The sequence below is a fragment of the Stenella coeruleoalba genome, assembly GCF_951394435.1.
Source record: "Stenella coeruleoalba genome assembly, chromosome: 3".
Taxonomy (NCBI): Eukaryota; Metazoa; Chordata; class Mammalia; order Artiodactyla; family Delphinidae; genus Stenella; species Stenella coeruleoalba.
In genome coordinates, this window is record NC_137148.1 from 132,724,327 (window position 1) to 132,743,868 (window position 19,542).

At 37.6% G+C, this 19,542-nt stretch overlaps 1 protein-coding gene across 2 annotated transcripts in view; it reads right to left on the bottom strand.

Annotated features, from left to right (window-relative positions):
- Positions 1–315: 315 nt before the first annotated feature.
- The window catches only part of SOX30 (SRY-box transcription factor 30), a 32,984-nt gene continuing 13,757 nt past the window's right edge, over positions 316–19,542 (bottom strand). For both annotated transcript variants that reach the window (XM_079918293.1, XM_079918292.1), the window contains exon 5: positions 316–1,358. In XM_079918293.1, the coding sequence (XP_079774419.1) occupies positions 977–1,358 (382 nt within the window). In that variant the 3' untranslated portion in view covers positions 316–976. The remainder of the gene's footprint in view (positions 1,359–19,542) is intronic.

Consider the following 19,542-nt stretch of genomic DNA (forward strand, 5'->3'; position numbering starts at 1 on the left):
CATGTGCTCTTAAATGAACTCCATGGTTTTAAAGACAGCTGCTTGAACCAAATCTGGAAGAGTTCTTCCATTTAGGGAGTGTTTAAGTCATAGGTACACATCTGTAAAGAGTTTGGAAATGGCATCATAATATGTGTACACCATCTTTGTTGATACAGTTTCAAGTAAGCTAATAGGATCTGTACAATTCTAGAGACTATTAAGTTAAAATGAATATCGCATGTGGTATGGAACCCATTCTCATTTGAGCAATACTCATTTTGCTTATTTCTGTCTCCCAAACAGAAAACATCCAACAAGAACAATTTTCTCTATGTTTATTTAATTATAAAAAAAGTAGAACAATGCATACCAAATGTAAAAAGATATCCAAAAAAGATGATGAAAATGTTTAGGAACAGAAATGACTAATTTAACTGAAGGAATTACTCAGGTTCCATTAAAACATACTTGCAACTTATAATTGGTTATTAGTGTAAATTAAATTTAGTAACTGAGTCCCAATTTACTACTAAAAGTTATCAAAATATTTTCAAAATGTTACATAAAAAGTGAAACATCCATAAGTATTATATAAACACCAAACAAAACATCATATAAAGAAAAATAAATGTATCCTGAGATAAAATACAAATCACACTTGTCATGCCAGATTATACACCCCCTTTCCCCTCACATATAATTGTGAGGATTCAGTGTTTTGCACGTTCCAAGATAAAGTGATGATAATATACGCTGATGCAAATTTCAGCCATAAAAATAAACTACTTCATATCTTAAATATTCCTACGATGAAACATCAGGATTCCAGTTTCACTAATCAAAAGTTTATGAAGGCATAAATTGCATTTGGTTTTGACTCCTCAGATCACAGTTGAAAACTCTCAGCAAAGTATTCTAGGCTCTTTTTTTCACATCAAGTGACCCAGAATATATTTTAAGAAATATTTATTTTCTGGACATATTTGTTTTATAATTATAAATTCTTGAGCACTTTTTCTTCTTCCTCATCATCACTGTCAGTGACATTGACTTGCTGGATGTTAGAGGGAGTTGATGTCGGGGCTGTGAAGACACTTTCCAAGGCTCCAGTGTCCAGCTGAGGCACGAGATTTAAGTATTCTTCCCCACTGTGGCTATGACTGTTACAGTAAGAGGTCCCATCCATGCTCTCACAACTCCAAAAATCTTCGCTGTGAGCACGTTCATCTGGGTAGTCTCCATAAGGATAGTCTCTATTTAAAGCTGAAAACATAGCCTCATGGTTCTGGCATCTGTCTTCATAATAACCAAGGCATTCTGGCACTGCACTTGGAAAATTTCCATAGCCAAAAGGAGGCCGACTATAAGGGCACGTGCTGTATCAGAAAGACAAAAAAGGAATTCGATCATAACTTATCCACATGTTGCCTTGTATACAGACTAACTGAGCAAGTTTAACTGGGGCCTAGAGAGCTCCTAAGATAACTTTCTGCAACTACTTCATGTACTCATCCACATGTTGCCTAGTCCCAACATAAAACAAAGTAAACAACATAAAGCAAAGTAAGCTTATAACTATTACCTATTATCAGCCTCAGGTTTCTTACCTTTGGCAGCCTTAATAAAGAAAAATTACTTATCTGGGCCTTTCTCTCATGATGCCTCATGCCATGTAAGGTTTTAGAAATGCAGACACCTGCTGTGCTGTGCTAAATATTGACACTTAGTAAGCAGTGTAACAATTGTTCTTACTAGTATTTGAAGCAAAATTTACAGGAGGTGGGGGGAAATGTGTAACTGGGTTGAAATAAAGAGCTCTTGGGGATGGGGGAGGGCACTCGAACAGAGGATAACAACTTAATTTTTAAACTCACTTTCAATAATTAATTATATTAAAACACTCGATACCAGAAAGATTTAGAACTGATATTAAACTGTGGTTTTTAGAGATCTTTTCCAAAAAAAAATTTGGAGTGTGGGAATGTGAAGAATTGAAAAGATCACTTTGCTGTTTTATAAACTAATGGTTTTTCTTGTAAGGCAAATCTAAAAATTCTGCCATTCAAACCCATTTGTCAATTTTTTTAAAAAAGTATTACTCCACTTTTCAAAGGCACAGAACAGGAATCATTGGAAGAGTTATGTAGAAAAGTCCAACCAAAAGTTGCCTGGACTCATGGACTCCATCTAGTGACAGATAATATAAGCATAATAACCATGCTCATTAGCAAAACCCAAGACAAGTTGGGTGTTTCATTTCATGCTCCCACATTTTTTTTAAAAGGTCAACTTTGTTTCCTTCCCTTTAAAAATGTAAGTATGATTGACATAATAGACTATCATCTCAAATTCTTTGTAAATATAGGGTTTCTTCAGTGGTTGGTGTCCTACCCCCAAATCTCCAAGTGCTAGGGACCTTGCCCGTGTTCAATATCACAAATATGAGACCTAGTTTCTGAAACGTTTCAGGTTTCCACTCCTACTGCCACATCCTTATTCAGGCATTTTTACTTTAATACATACATCCTGAATGCATTGTACTTGCAGCTACTGTGACTTTGCTTGGTAGCTCTTCCACCTTTAGATCTCTTCATCCATTGGATTCCACAAATACTTCAAGGGTGTGCTCAAATCTACTTCCTTCACAAAGCCTTCTTCTCTTCAGCTAGGAACAATTCACCTACTAACTGTTCTTTTAGGACTCAATATAGGCAAGATATTACACAAGGTTTGGTGGAGAATTTAATTTTAAAAAAATCTAAAATCCAGGTAGTATATACTTGATATGTGCTAAAGTGTGCTATAATGCAAACATCACACGGCTATATTGGTGTGGTAAAAACAAGTTAGTGTTATATCTGGAGAACAAAAAGATCAGTAAAGATAAGAGTAATCCTGGACTTCCCGGGTGGCATAGTGGTTAAGAATCCGCCTGCCAATACAGGAGACATAGGTTCAAGCCCTGGTCTGGGAAGATCTCACATGCCGTGGAGCAAATAAGCCCGTGTGCCACAACTACTGAACCTGCACTCTAGAGCCTACGAGCCACAACTACTGACCCGGCATGCCACAACTACTGAAGCCCATGTGCCTAGAGCCAGTGCTCCACAACAAGAGAAGTCACCCCTATGAGAAGCCCGCGCACCACATCGAAGAGTAGCCCCTGCTTGCCACAACTAGAGAAAGCCCGCATGTAGCAACAAAGACCCAACACAGCCAAAAATAAATAAATAAATTTATTGGAAAAAAAAAAGAGTAATCCTAAAAGGTTACATGGATGAAAATGAATACCTACAGAAGCATCATGGTGTAGTGGGAAAAGCAATCCTGATGGGTGTGTAGTGATGTTGCAATGTTGTTTAAAGTTGCAATTCCCTAATGATATATGATATGGAGAATCTTTTCATATGCTTAATTGTCATCTGTATATGTTCTCTGGTGAGGTATCTGATCAGGTCTTTTGTCCATTTTTAACCGGGTTGTTCATTTTCTTATTACTGAATTTTCAGAGTTCTTTGTATATTTGGGTAACAGTCCTTTATCAGATACATCTTTTAAAAATATTTTCTCCTAGTCTGTGGCTTGTCTCCTCTTTCTCTTGATACCATGTTTTTTGATACAAAGTAGCTTTGTAGTAAGTTTGAGGTCACGAATTGTGAGTGCTCCAACTTTGTTTACCTTTTTCAAAATTGTTTTAACTATTCCAGGTCACTTAAAATTCTATGTAAATTTTAGGATCAGCTTTTCCATTTCTGCAAAAAAGCTGCTGGGATTTTGAAAAGGATTATATTGATTTTGTAAATCCCTTTGGGAAGTATTGCCATCTTAATAATAAGTCTGCCAATGCATATACACGAATACCTTTCCATTTATTTCAGCCTTCTTTAATTTATTTCAGCAATGTTTTATAGTTTTCAGTTTACAAGTTTTGCATCTCCTTGGTTAGATTTATTCCTAAGTATTTTACTCTTTTTGATGCTATTGTAAAAAGAATTGTATTCTCAATTTCCTTTTTTGAGTGCTTATTGCTTGTGTACAGAAATACAAGTGAATTTTGTATATTGATCTTATACCCTTCAACTTTGCTGCATTCATTCATTCACTCTAATAAATTTTTGTGGATTCTTTAGGATTTTCTATATATAGGATTTTCCATATATAGTATCATGTGTGAAAAGAGGTAATTCTACTTCTTTTCCATTTTAGATGTCTTTTTTTCTTGCCTAATTGCTCTGGCTGGAACTTCTAGTACAATGTTGAACAGCAGTGGTGAAAGCAGACATCCTTGTCTTGTTCCCAGTCTTAGGGGGAAAGCTTTTGGTCCTTTGCCATTGAGTATGATGTTAACTGTCGGTTTTTGATAAATGCCTTTTATCATGTAGAAGAAGTTCCCTTCTACTCCTAGTTTGCTAAGTTTTGAAATCAGGAATTGATTTCTTTCATGAAAAGGTGTTGGATTTTATCAAATGCTTTTTCGGCATCAATTGAAATGATCACGTGGTTTTGTTCCTTCATTCTTTTAATGAAATGTATTACCCTGATTGATTTCCTGATGTTGAACCACACTTACAATTCCTGGGGAAAATCCCACTTGGTCTTAGTGTATAATCCTTTTAATATGCTGCTCGATTCAGTTTGCTAGTATTTTGTTGATTCTGTAATTTTCTTTCTTGTGATATCTTTTTCTAGCTTTGGTAACAGAGTAATGCTGGCTTTAGAATCGTTCCCTCTTATATATTTTGGAAGACTGTGAGAAGGATTAGTGTTAATTCTTCTTTAAAAGTTTGGTAGAATTCACCAGTGAAGCTATCTAGTCCAGGGCTTTACTTTGTTGGGAGGTTTTTAATTACTGATTCAATCTCTTGATATATACTTATTCAGATTTCCTATTTCTTCTTGAGGCAGTATTGGTAATTCAAGTATTTGTGCATTTCATCTAGGTTATCTAACTTGTTGGTGTACAATTATTTATTATTATCCTATAATCATTTTTCTATGAGGTCAGAGTAATGTACCCAGTTTCATATCTGATTTTAGTAATTTATGTCTTCTCTCTTTTTTTTCTTAGCTTAGCTATAAAAGTTTGTCAATTTGTTGATCTTTTCAAAAAGCCAACTTTTGTTGACCTTTTTTTCTCTATTTCATTAAACTCTCTATTGTTTTTCTATTCTTTATTTCATTTATCTCTATTCTAATCTTTATTATTTCCTTCCTTATGCTAGCTTTGGGTTTTATTTGCTCTTCTTTTTCTAGTTCCTTAAGGTATAAAGTTAGGTTGTAATTTGACATCTTTCTTTTTAAATGTAGGCTAGGGCAGCTATGAATTCCTCCATCAGCACTGCTTTCGCTATATAATTCCTTAAGTTTGGGTATGTTGTGTTTTCACTTTCATTCCTCTCCAAGTATTTTCTAGTTTTCCTTGTGATGTATTATTTGACCCATTGGTTAAGAGTGTGTTGTTTAATTTCCAATATGTGTGAACTTTCCAGTTTTTCTTTCTGTTATTGATGACTAGTTTCATTCCATCATGGTTAGAGAAGAAACTTTGTATGGTTCCAATCTTTTCAAAATTTCTGAGACTCATTTTGTGATCTAACATATGGTCTATCCTACAGAATATACATTTTCACTTGAGAAGAATCTATATCCTGTTGTTGGGTGGAGATCATGTATTTCTGTTAGATCTAGTTGGTTTAAAGTATCATACAGTCTTCTATTTCATTTTTGATCTTCATCATTTTTGGATGGATGGTCTTCCATTCATTATTTAAAGTATCCACAGCTAATATCATACTCAATGGTAAAAAGTTTAAAGGTTTTCCTCTAAGATAAAGAACAGAACAAGGATGCCCACTCTTGCCACTTATTCAACATAGTACTGGGAGCCCTAGCCACAGCAATTAGGCAAGTAAAAGAAATACAAGGCATCCAAATTGGAAAGAAAGAAGTAAAACGGTCTCTATTTGCAAATGACATAATAATATATCTAGGAAAACCTAAAAACTCAACCAAAAAAACTGTTAGAATTAGTCAGTGAACTCAGTAAAGTTGCAGGATACAAATTCAATATGCAAAAATCAGTTGCATTTCTATACACTAATAGCAAACTGTCAGAAAAAGAAATTAAGAAAAACAATTCTATTTACAATTGCACCAAAAAGAATAAAATACCTAGGAATAAATTTAACCAAGGATGTGAAAGACCTGTACACTGGAAACTATAAGACACTGATGAAAAAAATTGAAGAAAACACAAATAAATGGAAAGATATTCTGTGCTCATGGATTGGAAGAAATAATATTGTTAAGATATCCGTACTACCCAAAGCTATCTACAGATTCAGTGAAATACCTATCAAAATCCAATGGCATTTTTCACAGAAATAGAACAAACAATCCCAAATGCTTTCCGGAAATATGAAAGACAGTGAATAGTCATAGCAATCTTGAGAAAGAAGAACAAAGCTGGAGGCATTTTACTCTCTGATTTCAAACTATATTACAAAACTATAGTAACCAAAACAGTATGGTATTGGCATAAAAACAGACACATAGATCAATGGAACAGAAAACAGAGCTATAAAAAAGCCCATGCATATGTGGCTAATTAATTCATGGCTATTAATTAACAAAAATAGACAATTGGGAGAAGATAGTAGCTTCAATAAATGGTGTTGGAAAAACTGGACAGCCACATGCAAAAGAATGAAACTGGACCCCATCTTACATCATATACAAAAATCAAGTCAAAATGGATTAAAGACTTAAACGTAAGACCCAGAGCTTTAAAACTCCTAGAAGAAAACATAGGCAATAAGCTCCTTGACAACTGAATTGGCAAGTTCTTTTTCTTGGTTTTTTTTTTTTTTTATTTGACACCAAAAGCAAAGGCAACAAAAGCAAAAATAAACAAGTGGGACTACATCAAACTGAAAAGCTTCTGTACTGTAAAGGAAACCATCAACAAAATGAAAAGGCAACCTACCGAATGGGAGAAAATATTTGCAAATCATACATCTGATAAACAATTAATATACAAAATACATAAAGAATTCATATAACTCAATAGCAAAAAAAAAAAATCTGATTTAAAAATGGGCAGAGGAGCTAAACAGACATTTTCTTCCCAAAGACGACATACAGATGGCCAACAGGTACATGAAAAGGTGCTCAAGAACTTCCCTGGTGGTACAGTGATTAAGAATTCACCTACCAATGCAGGGGACATGGGTTCAACCCCTGGCCTGGGAAGATCACACATGCCGTGGAGCAACTAAGCCTGTGTACCACTCACCACTACTGAGCCTGCGGTCTAGACCCCGCGAGCCACAACTACTGAGCCTGCGCACTACGACTACTGAAGCCCACGCACCCTAGAGCCCATGTGCCACAACAACTGAGCCTGCGTGCTGCAACTACTGAAGCCTGTGTACCTAGAACCTGTGCTCCACAACAAGAGAAGCCACCACAATGAGAAGCCCACACACCTCAATGAAGAGTAGCACCTGCTCGTCACAACTAGAGAAAGGCCATGCGCAGCAATGAAGACCCAATGCAGCCAAAAAAAAAAGGTGCTCACAATTATCAGGGAAATACACATTAAAACCACAATGATATCATTGCTACCATTTGCAACAACATGGATGGACCTTGAGGACATTATGCTAAGTGAAATAAGTCAGAGAAAGACAAATACCATATGGGTTCACTTACATGAGGAGTCTAAAAACAAACAAACAAAAAACAAAGAAAACCAAATCATAGATACAGAGAACAGTTTGTGGTTGCCAGAGATTGGGAGTGAGAGGTGAGAAAAATGGATAAAAGTGGTCAAAATATACAAACTTCTTATTTATAAAATAAGTAAGTCCTCAGGATGTAATGTACAGCATAGTGACTATAGTTAATAATACTGTATTGTTTTTTTGAAAGTTTCTAAGAGATTAAATCTTAAAAGTTCTCATCACAAGAAAAGAATTATGTTGTATACTGAGACTAATATAATGTTATATGTCAATTATATCTAAATAAAAAATAAATAAAATTAAGTAGTGAAGTCTTCAACAATTATTGCATAACTGAGTATTTCTCCTTTCAATTCTGTCAATTTTTGCTTCATATATTTTGGGGTACTGTTGTTATATATGTATGTGATTATAATTGCTATACCTTCTTAACATTTTATTATTATTTTTGGCTGCGTTAGGTCCTCGTTGCTGCGCGCAAGCTTTCTCTAGTTGCAGCAAGTGGGGGCTACTCTTCATTGTGGTGCGCGGGCTTCTCGTTGTGGTGGCTTCCCTTGCTGCAGAGCATGGGCTCTAGGCACGCGGGCTTCAGTAGTTGCAGGATGTGGGCTCAGTAGTTGCGGCACATGGGCTCTAGGTGCACAGGTTTCAGTAGTTGCAGCATGCAGGCTCAGTAGTTGTGGCACATGGGCCCTAGAGCACGTGGGCTTCAGTAGTTGCAGCGCCTGGGCTCAGTAGTTGTGGTGCACAGGCTTAGCTGCTCCATGGCATGTGGGATCTTCCCAGACCAGGGATCAAACCCATCCCCTGCATTGGCAAGCGAATTCTTAACCACTGTGCCACCAGGGAAGTCCCTTCTTAACGTTTTAAAATAGATATGTGGGAGTTCCCTGGTGGCCTAGTGATTAGGATTCCAGGCTTTCACTGCTGTGGCCCGGGTTCAATCCCTGGCCAGGGAACTGAGATCCTACATGTTACGTAGCGTGGCCAATAAATAAATAAAATATGTAATGTCTTTGTCTCTTGTAACAATTGTGACATAAAACCTATTTTGTTAAATACTATTATAGCCACCTCAGCTCTCTTTTGGTTACTACTTGTAAGGAATATCTGTTTTTATTTTTTCACTTCAGCCTATTTGTGTCATTGGATCTAAAGTGAGTCTCTTGTGGGAATTCCCTGGTGGTCCAGTGGTTAGGGCTCTGCACTTCCATTGCAGGGGGCACAGGCTTGATCCCTGGTCAGGTAACTAAGATGTCCACAAGCCACATGGTGCAGCCAAAAAAAAAAAAAAAAAAATCTGCTCAGTGAATATCATGTTTATTTTTTAAAATAAATAAAGTGAGTCTCTTAGAGACAAGATTTAGTGTGATTATTTTTTAAATTCATTCTGCCAATCTACCTTTTAATTTAATCCATTTAAGGGGATTACTGATAAGGAAATACTTACTCTGCCTTTTTTCTATTTTTTGGCTGTACCACGTGGCATGTGGGATCTTAGTTCCTGAGCTGGGGTGCAGGGGTGCAGTGGAAGCATGGAGTCCTATCCACCACCGCCAGGGAATTTCCTCAAATATTTTTAAGTTATTTTCTTAAGTGGTTACCATGGGGATTATAATTAACATCTTAAATTTATACCAATCTCGTTTGAATTGATACTGTTACCTTCATTAGCATATCAAAATTCTGCTTGTATACAGTGCCTTCCTTCCTTCGTATTGCTACTGTCATACATTTTATATCTATTAACAGATTTTATAATAGATGTTTTATGCATTTGCTTTTTAAATCACACAGAAGAAAGTTGTTAACCAAAAATACAATATACTTGGCTTTTAAAAACAAAAGAAGGACTTCCCTGGTGGTCTAGTGGTGAAGACTCTGTGCTTCCACTATAGGGGGCATGGCTTTGATCCCTGGTCGGGGGAACTAAGATCCTGCATGTCTCTGGCGAGGCCAAAAAAACAAAAGAAAAAAGATACTTGGCTTTTCTATCTGTTATTTTAGTAACTTTTACCAGTGTTCTTTATTTCTTTGTCTGGCTTTGAGTTACTGTCTACTGCCTTTTCATTTTATTCTGAAATACTTCCTTTAGCATTCCCTTAGCATTCCTTGTAGGGTAGGTTTACTGGTGATGAACTTCCTCTACTTTTTTTTTTTTGGCCACACTGTGTGGCTTGTGGGATCTTAGTTTCCCAACCAGATATCATATCTGGAGCCCTGGCAGTGAAAGTGCCGAGTCCTAACCACTGGACTGCCAGGGAATTCCCTCTCCTTCATTTCTTTCCTTTCTTTCTTTTTTTTTTTAATTTTTGGCTGTGTTGGGTCTTTGTTGCTGGACACAGGCTTTCTCTAGTTGTAGTGAGCGGGGGCTACTCTTCCTTGTGGTGCGCGGGCTTCTCACTGCAGTGGCTTCTCTTATTGCAGAGCACAGGCTCTAGGCACACAGGCTTCAGTAGTTGTGGTGCATGGGCTTAGTTGCTCCGCAGCATGTGGGATCTTCCCAGACCAGGGATCGAACCCGTGTCCCCTGCATTGGCAGGCAGATTCTTATCCACTGCACCACCAGGGAAGCCCTCCTTCATTTCTGAAGGGTAATTTTGTTGGTTATAGAATTCTTGGTTGATGGTTTCTTTTCTTTCAGCACTATGCTATGCCACTGTCTTTTGACTTCCCTGGTTTCTGATGAGAAACTAGCTGTTGACCTTATTGAGAATCTCCTGTACAAGATTAGTCACTTCCCTCTTGCTGTTTTCAAGATTCTCTCCTTCTTTGGCTTTGACAGCTTGATTATAATGTATCTCTTTGAATTTATCCTACTTAGTGTTCATTGAGCGTCTTGGATTCCTATCTTTCTTTAAATTTTGGAAGTTTTGGGTCAAGCTATTTACAAGTCTTCTTCAGCCTTGATTTCCTATTTACATAGAGCCTAAAAAGCAGTCAGAGGTGAAAGCTTAGGGTCTTCTCCAGTGTTTGCTGAACATGTGTTTAGCTCTGGATATGCTAGCTCTGGATATGTTTGTGCCCTTGTGTACTGATTCCTCAGTATACATGGGAGATTTTCAAAGACTCTATTCCCCATATATCTCCTTTCCCAGTCTCTTCTAGGCTTTTCAGTCTGTCTGCTGCTTGTCCTGTCTGTTGTCCCTTAACCCAGGCAGCTGTGGACAGTACATACCTTTAAATATTTTCCACAAACACTAGCTGTGAGGCCACTCCAGCTCTACGGGAATGCTTGGGAGAGTCAAACTAAGGTAAGCCCCTGAGCCAATTCCTCAGGAAGTCACCAGACAGGTCAAAAATGCACAACCATAATGCTTTAAGAACAAGGTCTGTACTGCCTCCTCTAATAGCAACAAGTCACACCAGGAACATGGGTCACCATCCCCTTGGCCATCACTGAAGTAGAAAATGTGAGATGGCTGTGGCAAAAATACCACAGTGCTCTCTTATCAGAATTTAGCAGCTTCTTTCTTCATTAAACACCCCTCCAGCTGATTCTGACAGGTTTTGCCAGCTTACTTATTGCTTCAGTGGTGAGAGAGATTCTTGGGGCTCCCTATTCTGTAAGTCTCAGTGACATTCTACCTCAGTGGTGTTTTGTACTTTTCAGAATATAAGTTTTGCACTTATTTTGTTAAACTGATTCCTAAGGTTTTAAATTCTATTTTATTGTAGATGGAATTGTTTTCTCAATTTCATTTTCTATTTATTCACTGCTACTGTACAGAAATGCAACTGTTTTATATATATTAGTCTTATATCCTGAAAACTTGCTGAATTCATTTGTTACTTATAATAGCTTTTTTTGTGGATTCCTCAGGATTTTCTATATATAAGACTGTGCAATATATAAATATAGTTTTATTTCTTCCTTTACAATCTAGATACCTTTTATTTACTTTTCATGTCTAATTGTCCTGGATTAAACCTCCAATAAAACGTTGAATAGAAGTGGTAAAAATGTACATCCGTGTCTTATTCTTGATCTTAAGTGGGTCTTGCTGATCTCCAGTCTTTGCCATTAAGTGTAATGTTAGTTAGGGTTTTTTTTGTTAGATGCCCTTTAACTAGTTGAGGAAGTTTCTTTGTATTCCTAGTTTGCTGGAATACTTCATGTTCAACATGAAGAAGTGCTCAGTTTTGTCAAATGCTTTTTTTCTGGGTTTATTGAGATGATTGTGTGGTTTTTGTCCCTTATCCTATACTACATTAATCGATTTTCAAATGTTAAACAACTCACATTCCTGGAATAAATCCAAGTTGGTTACAGTGTATAATCCTTTTGTTATGCTGCTGATTTCAGTTTGCTAGTATTTTGTTGAGGATTTTTGTCTCTGTATTCATTAGAGATATTGACCTGCAGTTTTTCCTTCTTACGTTGTCTTTCTCTGGTTTTGGTAGCAGAGCAATACTGGCCTCATGGAATGAGGCCCTACCATTTTTCGGAACAGTCTGACTATGAAGTGTGTCTACTGTAGACAACATATAGTTAAGATCTTGATTTTTATCCAGTTATACAATATCTGCCTTTTGATTGTTTAATCATTAACAGTTAATGTGATTATTGAAACAGCTGGATTCATGTCTGCCATTTTATTTTTTGTTTTCTATGTGTCTTGTATTTTCCTTGTGGCCTTCTATTCCTTCTTTACTGCTTTATTTTGCATGAAGTAAATATTTTCTAAATAACTTTTTAGTTCCTTTAACAACTTTTCCACTATTTTTTCGTTATTTTCTTAGTGGTTGCTCTAGGGCTAATCATATAATCTTACCTTACCTGAATCAACTTCAGATTTTTACTAACTTAATTCCAGTAAAATATAGAAATTTTAAAAAAATATGTATTTATTTTGGCTGCACTGGGTCTTAGTTGCAGCATACAGGATCTTCATTGCAGCATGCAAGATCTTTAGTTGCGGCATGCATGCGGGATCTAGTTCCCTGACCAGGGATTGAACCCAGGCCCCCTGCGTTGGGAGCGTGGAGTCTTACCCACTGGACCACCAGGGAAGTCCCAAAATATAGAAATGTTGCTTGTATATAGCTCTACTCCTTCTTCCCCCTTTTTGTACTACTATTGTTATATAAATTATAGCTATATGTTATCAAACCAGCAATCTATTGGTATGATTATTAATTTATATAATTTTATGCCTATTAAATAAGCTGAGAAGAGAAAGGAGAGCAAGTATATACTTTGAAGTTTGTTATATTAACCTTTTTATTCACTACTGCTGGTTCTCTTCATTTGTTCCTGTGGATTCAAGTTACCATCTGCCATCATTTCCTTAACTCTAAAACAACTTTGCCTCCACCTACTTCCTTATGCTTTTATTATCAAATATATTACATTTCTATATGTTATAGGTCCCCCCAAACAATTATTTGCATATTGTTTTATACAACTGCTTTTAAAACCAGTCAAAAGAAGATTTATACTGTCTTTTTTATACTATCTTTTATTTATTTTTTTATTTTTATTGGAGTATAGTTGCTTTACAATGTTGTATTAGTTTCTGCTGTACAGTAAAGTGAATTGGTTATACGTATACATTACATATATCCACTCTTTTTTAGATTTCCTATACTATCTTTTATAATTGCATTTTTACCTTTACTGGGCTCTTTGGCATTTTGTTTGTTTGTATTCCAACTACCATTAGTGATCACTTACTTTCAGCCTGAAGAACTCCCTTTAGTATTTCTCAAAATGCAAGTGTGCTAGCAATCTCAGTTTGGGATTATCTGAGAATCTCTTTACTTTGGCTTCATTTTTGAAACATGGCTTCACTAAATGTGAGTTGACAGGTTTTTTTCAGTACTTTAAATATGTATTCTGGCCTCCATTGTTTCTCATGGGATGTCAGGTGTTCATTTTACTGGGGTTTCCTTGTACATGATGAGTGTCTGTCTGTCTGTCTGTCTCTCTCACTTTGATTTTCTCTTTGGCTTTGGATTTCAGTATTTTACTATGATGTGTCTCGCTGTGGATCTCTTGGCTTTTACACTACTCATAATTCATTAAATTTCTTAAATGTGTAATATTTTTCATCATATCTGGGAAGTTTTCAGCTATTAGGTCTTCAAGTACTTTTTTCCGCTTCTTTCTCTCTCCTCTCTCCTTCTGATACTCCTTTTACAGATACACTGGTACACTTAATGATTACTGTGTTCTGAGGCTCTGTTCATTTTTCTTCATTCTTTTTCCGCTCTATTCTTCAGATTGTATAATCACTACCAGTCTATTTTCAAGTTTTCTGATTCATTCTTGTGTTCGTTCAATTTTACTGTTGAGCCCCTCTAGTGAATTTTTCATTTTGGTTATTGTACTTTTCAACTCCAGAATTTCCATTTGGTTATTTTTATAATTTCTATGTCTTTATTGATAGTATCTCTATGAAGAGACATCATCATCATAACTTCCTTTACTTCTTTAAGAATGGTTTCCTTTAATTGTTTGAATATATTTATAATGGCTTGGAAGCCTTTGTCAAATTTGAAATCTGGGCCCTACCACAGGTAGTTTCTTTTGCCTGTTTTTCTCCCCCATGTACAAATCGTGCTTTCCTGTTTCTGTGCATGTCATAATTTTTGGTTGAAGTCTGGACGTTTTAGGTAATATACTGTAGGAACTCTGGACAATGACTCTTTCACTTCTCCAGGGCTACTTTTTTTGGGTTTTTTTGCTTGTTTTTTGTTTACTGACTTGACTAGACTATTTTATTTTTTATTTTAAAAAATATTTATTTATTTATTTATTTATTTATTTTGGCTATACCGGGTCTTGGTTGAGGCATGCAGACTTCTTAGTTGCAGCATGCAGACTCTTAGTTGTGGCATGCAAGCGGGATCTAGTTCCCAGACCAGGGGTCAAACCCAGGCCCCCTGCATTGGGAGCACAGGGTCTTACCCAATGGACCACCAGGGACAGACTATTTTAGTGAAGTCTATTTCCTCTGCAGTGTGAACCTTGAGTGTCACTCCTCAGAGGGCACAGACTTGGACATGAATACAGTCACCCTAGGATGATATTGGTTTTAGCAGGACTCTCTTTGACTATCTCTTTCCCTGATTTTTGTGTTAAGCTCTCTGACTCATTTGTTATCACATACAGCTGTTAAGATTCCACTAATTGCTGGTTGATTGCTCTGTTTTCGAAATGCCTTGGGGCAGAGATTGTTCCACAGTCTGATCCAGTTAAATTCAGAAGGGGTAAATTTTGAGGAGTCTTTGAGGTTTGTTCTGACTGCAGGAGGGCTCTTCTTAGCTGTTTCTTTCCCTAGTTCTCTTTGGTGTACTAGCTGGCATACAGTAGCTGCTTGGTCTCAATTAAGAGGAGTCTATTTTTATTTGCTTATCACCAAAATCTCATTGTTTTCAAGAGTGTCCTTAGGGTTGAACTTCCCCACACTGTTTCAGATAAAGTCAAATTCCTTTGGGGGAAAGCTTCTGAGCTCTCTGTTCTTATGGCAAAATCTCTGGTTTTCTTGGCTTGCCTCTGCCAGCATAGAACATCTCTTCTACAAGTGACCTGGGTCAAGCGTGTTCAGGGTTGCAGTATTCTCTGCCTGTCATCCTTAGAGTTGAGTGACTATCCTGTTAGTAGGGGCTGAGCGAAGAAAAGGAACCCCCAACCTCTTGGTCACACTCACCATCAACTTAGTTTCTTTAACTCAAGAGCTGGAGAGGATGAGAAATGCTACCATTCTCTGTAAGATATTGTATCCCTTGATTAGGAGCTGAGGGGAGTGAGAGCTACCTTCTTGGCCATACCCACCCAGAGTTGGCATTCCATCCAGATGAACTGAGGGTGGGAGTGAGGGATGGTATTTGTCATGGCTCAAGGGTCATAGACTCTTGCTGTTCTCACCAAGTTTTAGGATGTTTTCTTGAATAAATGTTTCTTCATCTGCTGTATGCCCTTAGGACACTGCCCAGAGAATTTAAGCGGTTAGTTTTTTAAAATAGTTTTCACGAGTCATGCTTGTTTGCTTGGGAGCAGCTTCACAGAGCTCCTCATGCTGCCACCTCAGAAATGAAACTCCCTCTCACTTATCTTTTTAATCATACTATTTCTATTAATATCCTTGAGCTTTGTTTTGGATGCAGTTAATTACTTGAAAACAGTTTGATCATTTCAGATCTTACGAATTTTTAGATAAAATTTTTTAGATAAAAATTGATTAGAAATTTTTAGTCTAGGCCTAGCTGAAACAAGACTCTCTAAGTATTTAATACCCCATCAAGGTTTTCCAATCTGTTTGGTGAGAACAGGAACTATTTCCAGCCTGGTGTGATTGCTGGGAACTGTTGTTTCTGATTTTTCAGGTAGTTTTTCCATTAGCCTTGGGTAATTTTCCTCACAGGCATACACTGATCAGTATTCAGCTGAATACTCAAGATGGAACCTATGCAGAGATCCAGAGTTCTTGCACTGTGCAGCTTTCTTCTCTCCACTACTCTATCCTGAGAATTCTAACTGACTTGGTTTCACTGGTCTCTCAGCTCCATCTCCTCAACTCAGGGTGTCTGCAAGGATCTGCTTGTGCCACGGTTTCCAGGTCAGTAAGCTGGTTAGATTGCAAGGCTTACCTCATTTATTTTCTGTCTCTCAGGGATCTTCATATTCATTGCCTGGTAAATAGTGTCTTGAAAACCATATCTTCGTATATTTTGTCTGCTTTTTATCATTTCAGATGAGGGTAGATACAGTTCCTTATATTGCATCTTGGCTGGTACAGAAGTCCTCTTTAAACATTTGAAATATTGATTTTTAGTCTCTCCCTGATTTTCAGTTATTTCAAATTCTTGGGGCGTTAATTCTCCTATTTGTACCATCTACTGTCTCTTGTTCTTAATGAATACTTTCCTCGTGTTCCATAATTTTCTAAAGTTCACCTTTAATAACAATTTCCTCCCTTTGGAAATTCCAAGTGGCTTGAATGGTGGAAATGTTCCTCTAGAATAGTTGTCCCAGGTAAGTCATCCAAGAACTAATTTCTATATTCATTTCTCAGTTTATTTTTTTTATTATTTTTTAATATTTATTTTATGGGGGGGCTGCATCGGGTCTTAGTTGTGGCACGTGGGATCTTTGTTGAGGCATGAGGGATCTTTCGTTGTGGTGCCCAGGCGTCTCTCTAGTTGTGGCATGTGGGTTTTTTCTCTTTTCTAGTTGTAGTGCACAGGCTCCAGGGCACGTGGGCTCTGTAGCTGTGGCACGCAGGTTTCAGAGCATGTGGGCTCTGTACTTTGTGGCACATGGGCTCTCCAGTTGAGGCATGTGAGCTCAGTAGTTGTGGCACGTGGGCTTAGTTGCCCCACAGCATGTGGGATCTTAGTTCCCTGACCAGGGATTGAACCCATGTCCCCTGCATTGTAAGGTGGATTCTTTACCACTGGACCTCCAGGGAAATCCCTAACTTCTCAGTTTATCAAGTGGATAGGTTGATTTCAGATTCTCAACCAGTGTGCAGTATAATCTAGGGTTTTGATTTCTAACAGAAGACTTTTTTCCATATATAGCCCTGAATAAAAACAAGTTTCCTTTGTGCTTTCTCTGGGTCAATGATAAAAATCTTCTATTACTTTATCAAGGTTGAGAGGCCTTTCTAGGGTCTTAGCTTTTTTTAAAAGTTATTTATTTATTTATTTAGGCTGCACTGGGTCTTCATTGCTGTGTGTGGGCTTTCTCTAGCTGCAGCAAGTGGGGGCTACTCTTCATTGCAGTGCATGGGCTTCTCATTGTGGTGGCTTCTCTTGTTATGGAGCACGGGCTCTAGGCACACAGGCTTCAGTAGATTTGGTGTGTGGGCTCAGTAGTTGTGGCTTGTGGGCTCTAGAACGCAGGCTCAGTAGTTATGGTGCACGGGCTTAGTTGCTCTGCAGCATGTGGGTTCTTCCTGGACCAGGGGTCAAACCCATGTCCCCTGCATTGCCAGACGGATTCTTAACCACTGGGCCACCAGGGAAGTCCTCTAGGGTCTTAGCTTTATGAAGAGGTTTTAGTTTCAGCTCCTCACCTTGAGCAGAGTCATGACCTCATATCCTCTCCTTATGTAGGCATTAAAACCCAAGTTTATAAATGCTGAGACTATATGAACCTGCAAACTACCCCCAAGACCACTGTACTAGTTTTCAGCTCGTTTGTCATTTTGACGAAGGGGGATTTATTTTCCTTTCTTGTGATTTCAGCTAGGTATTAAATTGTTCATATATAAATTCAACAGTTATAGATAGTTACAGCAGAAGGTATTCCATATTAGCTAAATCTATCATGTTTTGGGACTATAAATTCTATCCTCCAATAAGGATTAGGCAAAATATTGTATATGTATGTAGATGTGCATTATTACAGAAAATAGGTCCAAAACTTCAATTAAATTCTTAAATAGGTCTACAGACCAAACAAGGGTTAAGGATAATTGCTTTTAACTTTAGATCTGTTTGTCTAAAATTTTACAGTTAAGATGCTATATAATCCCACAAATTTAGAATTCTTTGGACTTACCTTCCCTAATAGATACATAGATATAGCTATGTCTGATTATATTTTTTTATACATTTCAAGCTAATAAATTCCCATTTATCATTCGTATCTTTTCTATATCCCTAACTGCAATACACTTTTTTAAAATTAATTAATTAATTTGTTTATATTTTTGGCTGCATTGGGTCTTTGTTGCTGCGCGTGGGCTTTCTCTAGTTGCGGCGAGCGGGGGCTACTCTTCATTGCAGTGTGCGGGCTTCTCATTGCAGTGGCTCCTCTTGTTGCGGAGCACAGGCTCTAGGGGCACAGGCTCCAGTAGTTGTGGCACGTGGGCTCAGTAGTTGTGGCTCGCGGGCTAAGAGCGCAGGCTCAGTAGTTGTGGCGCACTGGCTTAGTTGCTCCATGGCATGTGGGATTTTCCTGGACCAGGCCTCAAACCCGTGTCCCCTGCCTTAGCAGGCAGATTCTTAACCACTGTGCCACCAGGGAAGTCCCTGCAATACACTTTTTGAACACATTTATTTACTCAATGGCCAAGAGAATGAAGATCCTAGATATCTCTTGTGCATATGAAAGTATAACTACTACAAGAAGGCGGAGGTATAGAAGAAAAGGTGGGGCTTCCCTGGTGGTGCAGTAGCTGAGTGTGCCTGCCAATGCAGGGGACACAGGTTCGAGCCCTGGTCAGGGAAGATCCCACATGCAACTAGCAACTAGGCCCATGAGCCACAACTACTGAGCCTGCACGTCTGGAGCTTGTGCTCCGCAACAGGAGAGGCTGTGACAGTGAGAGGCCCGTGCACTGCGATGAAGAGTGGCCCCTGCTCGCTGCAACTAGAGAAAGCCCTTGCACGGAAACGAAGACCCAACACAGCCAAAAATAAATAAATAAATAAATAAAAAGAAGAAAAGGTGGGGAGTGAAAAGAATAACTAAGAAATTAATATAGTACAGAAAGAGAGTGTCTCAATAAGCACAGTATGAAGATGGTTAATATTTGAAGGTAGGATATTAGCCCTCACAGCTAGGGATCAGCATTTCTAAGTGTCCATCTGTTTCATAAAGTGACTCCTTGATTAAACCGTCTAACCTCCTTGATTTTTACTCTAGATACACAGGGCAAAATATCAAATATGTATATTTGGTATATATTTAATATATATATCAAAAGTCATTACAATTATGGTATTGAAATGGTTGAATAATTCACACGTAAATGGAATAGATTAGGGAGGAAATATTCTTTATAGAAGACTATTATTAGTTGGGAGAAGAGACAATAGAAAAATTGAGAGGAAATCAATTAATTTTGTTATTTAGCCA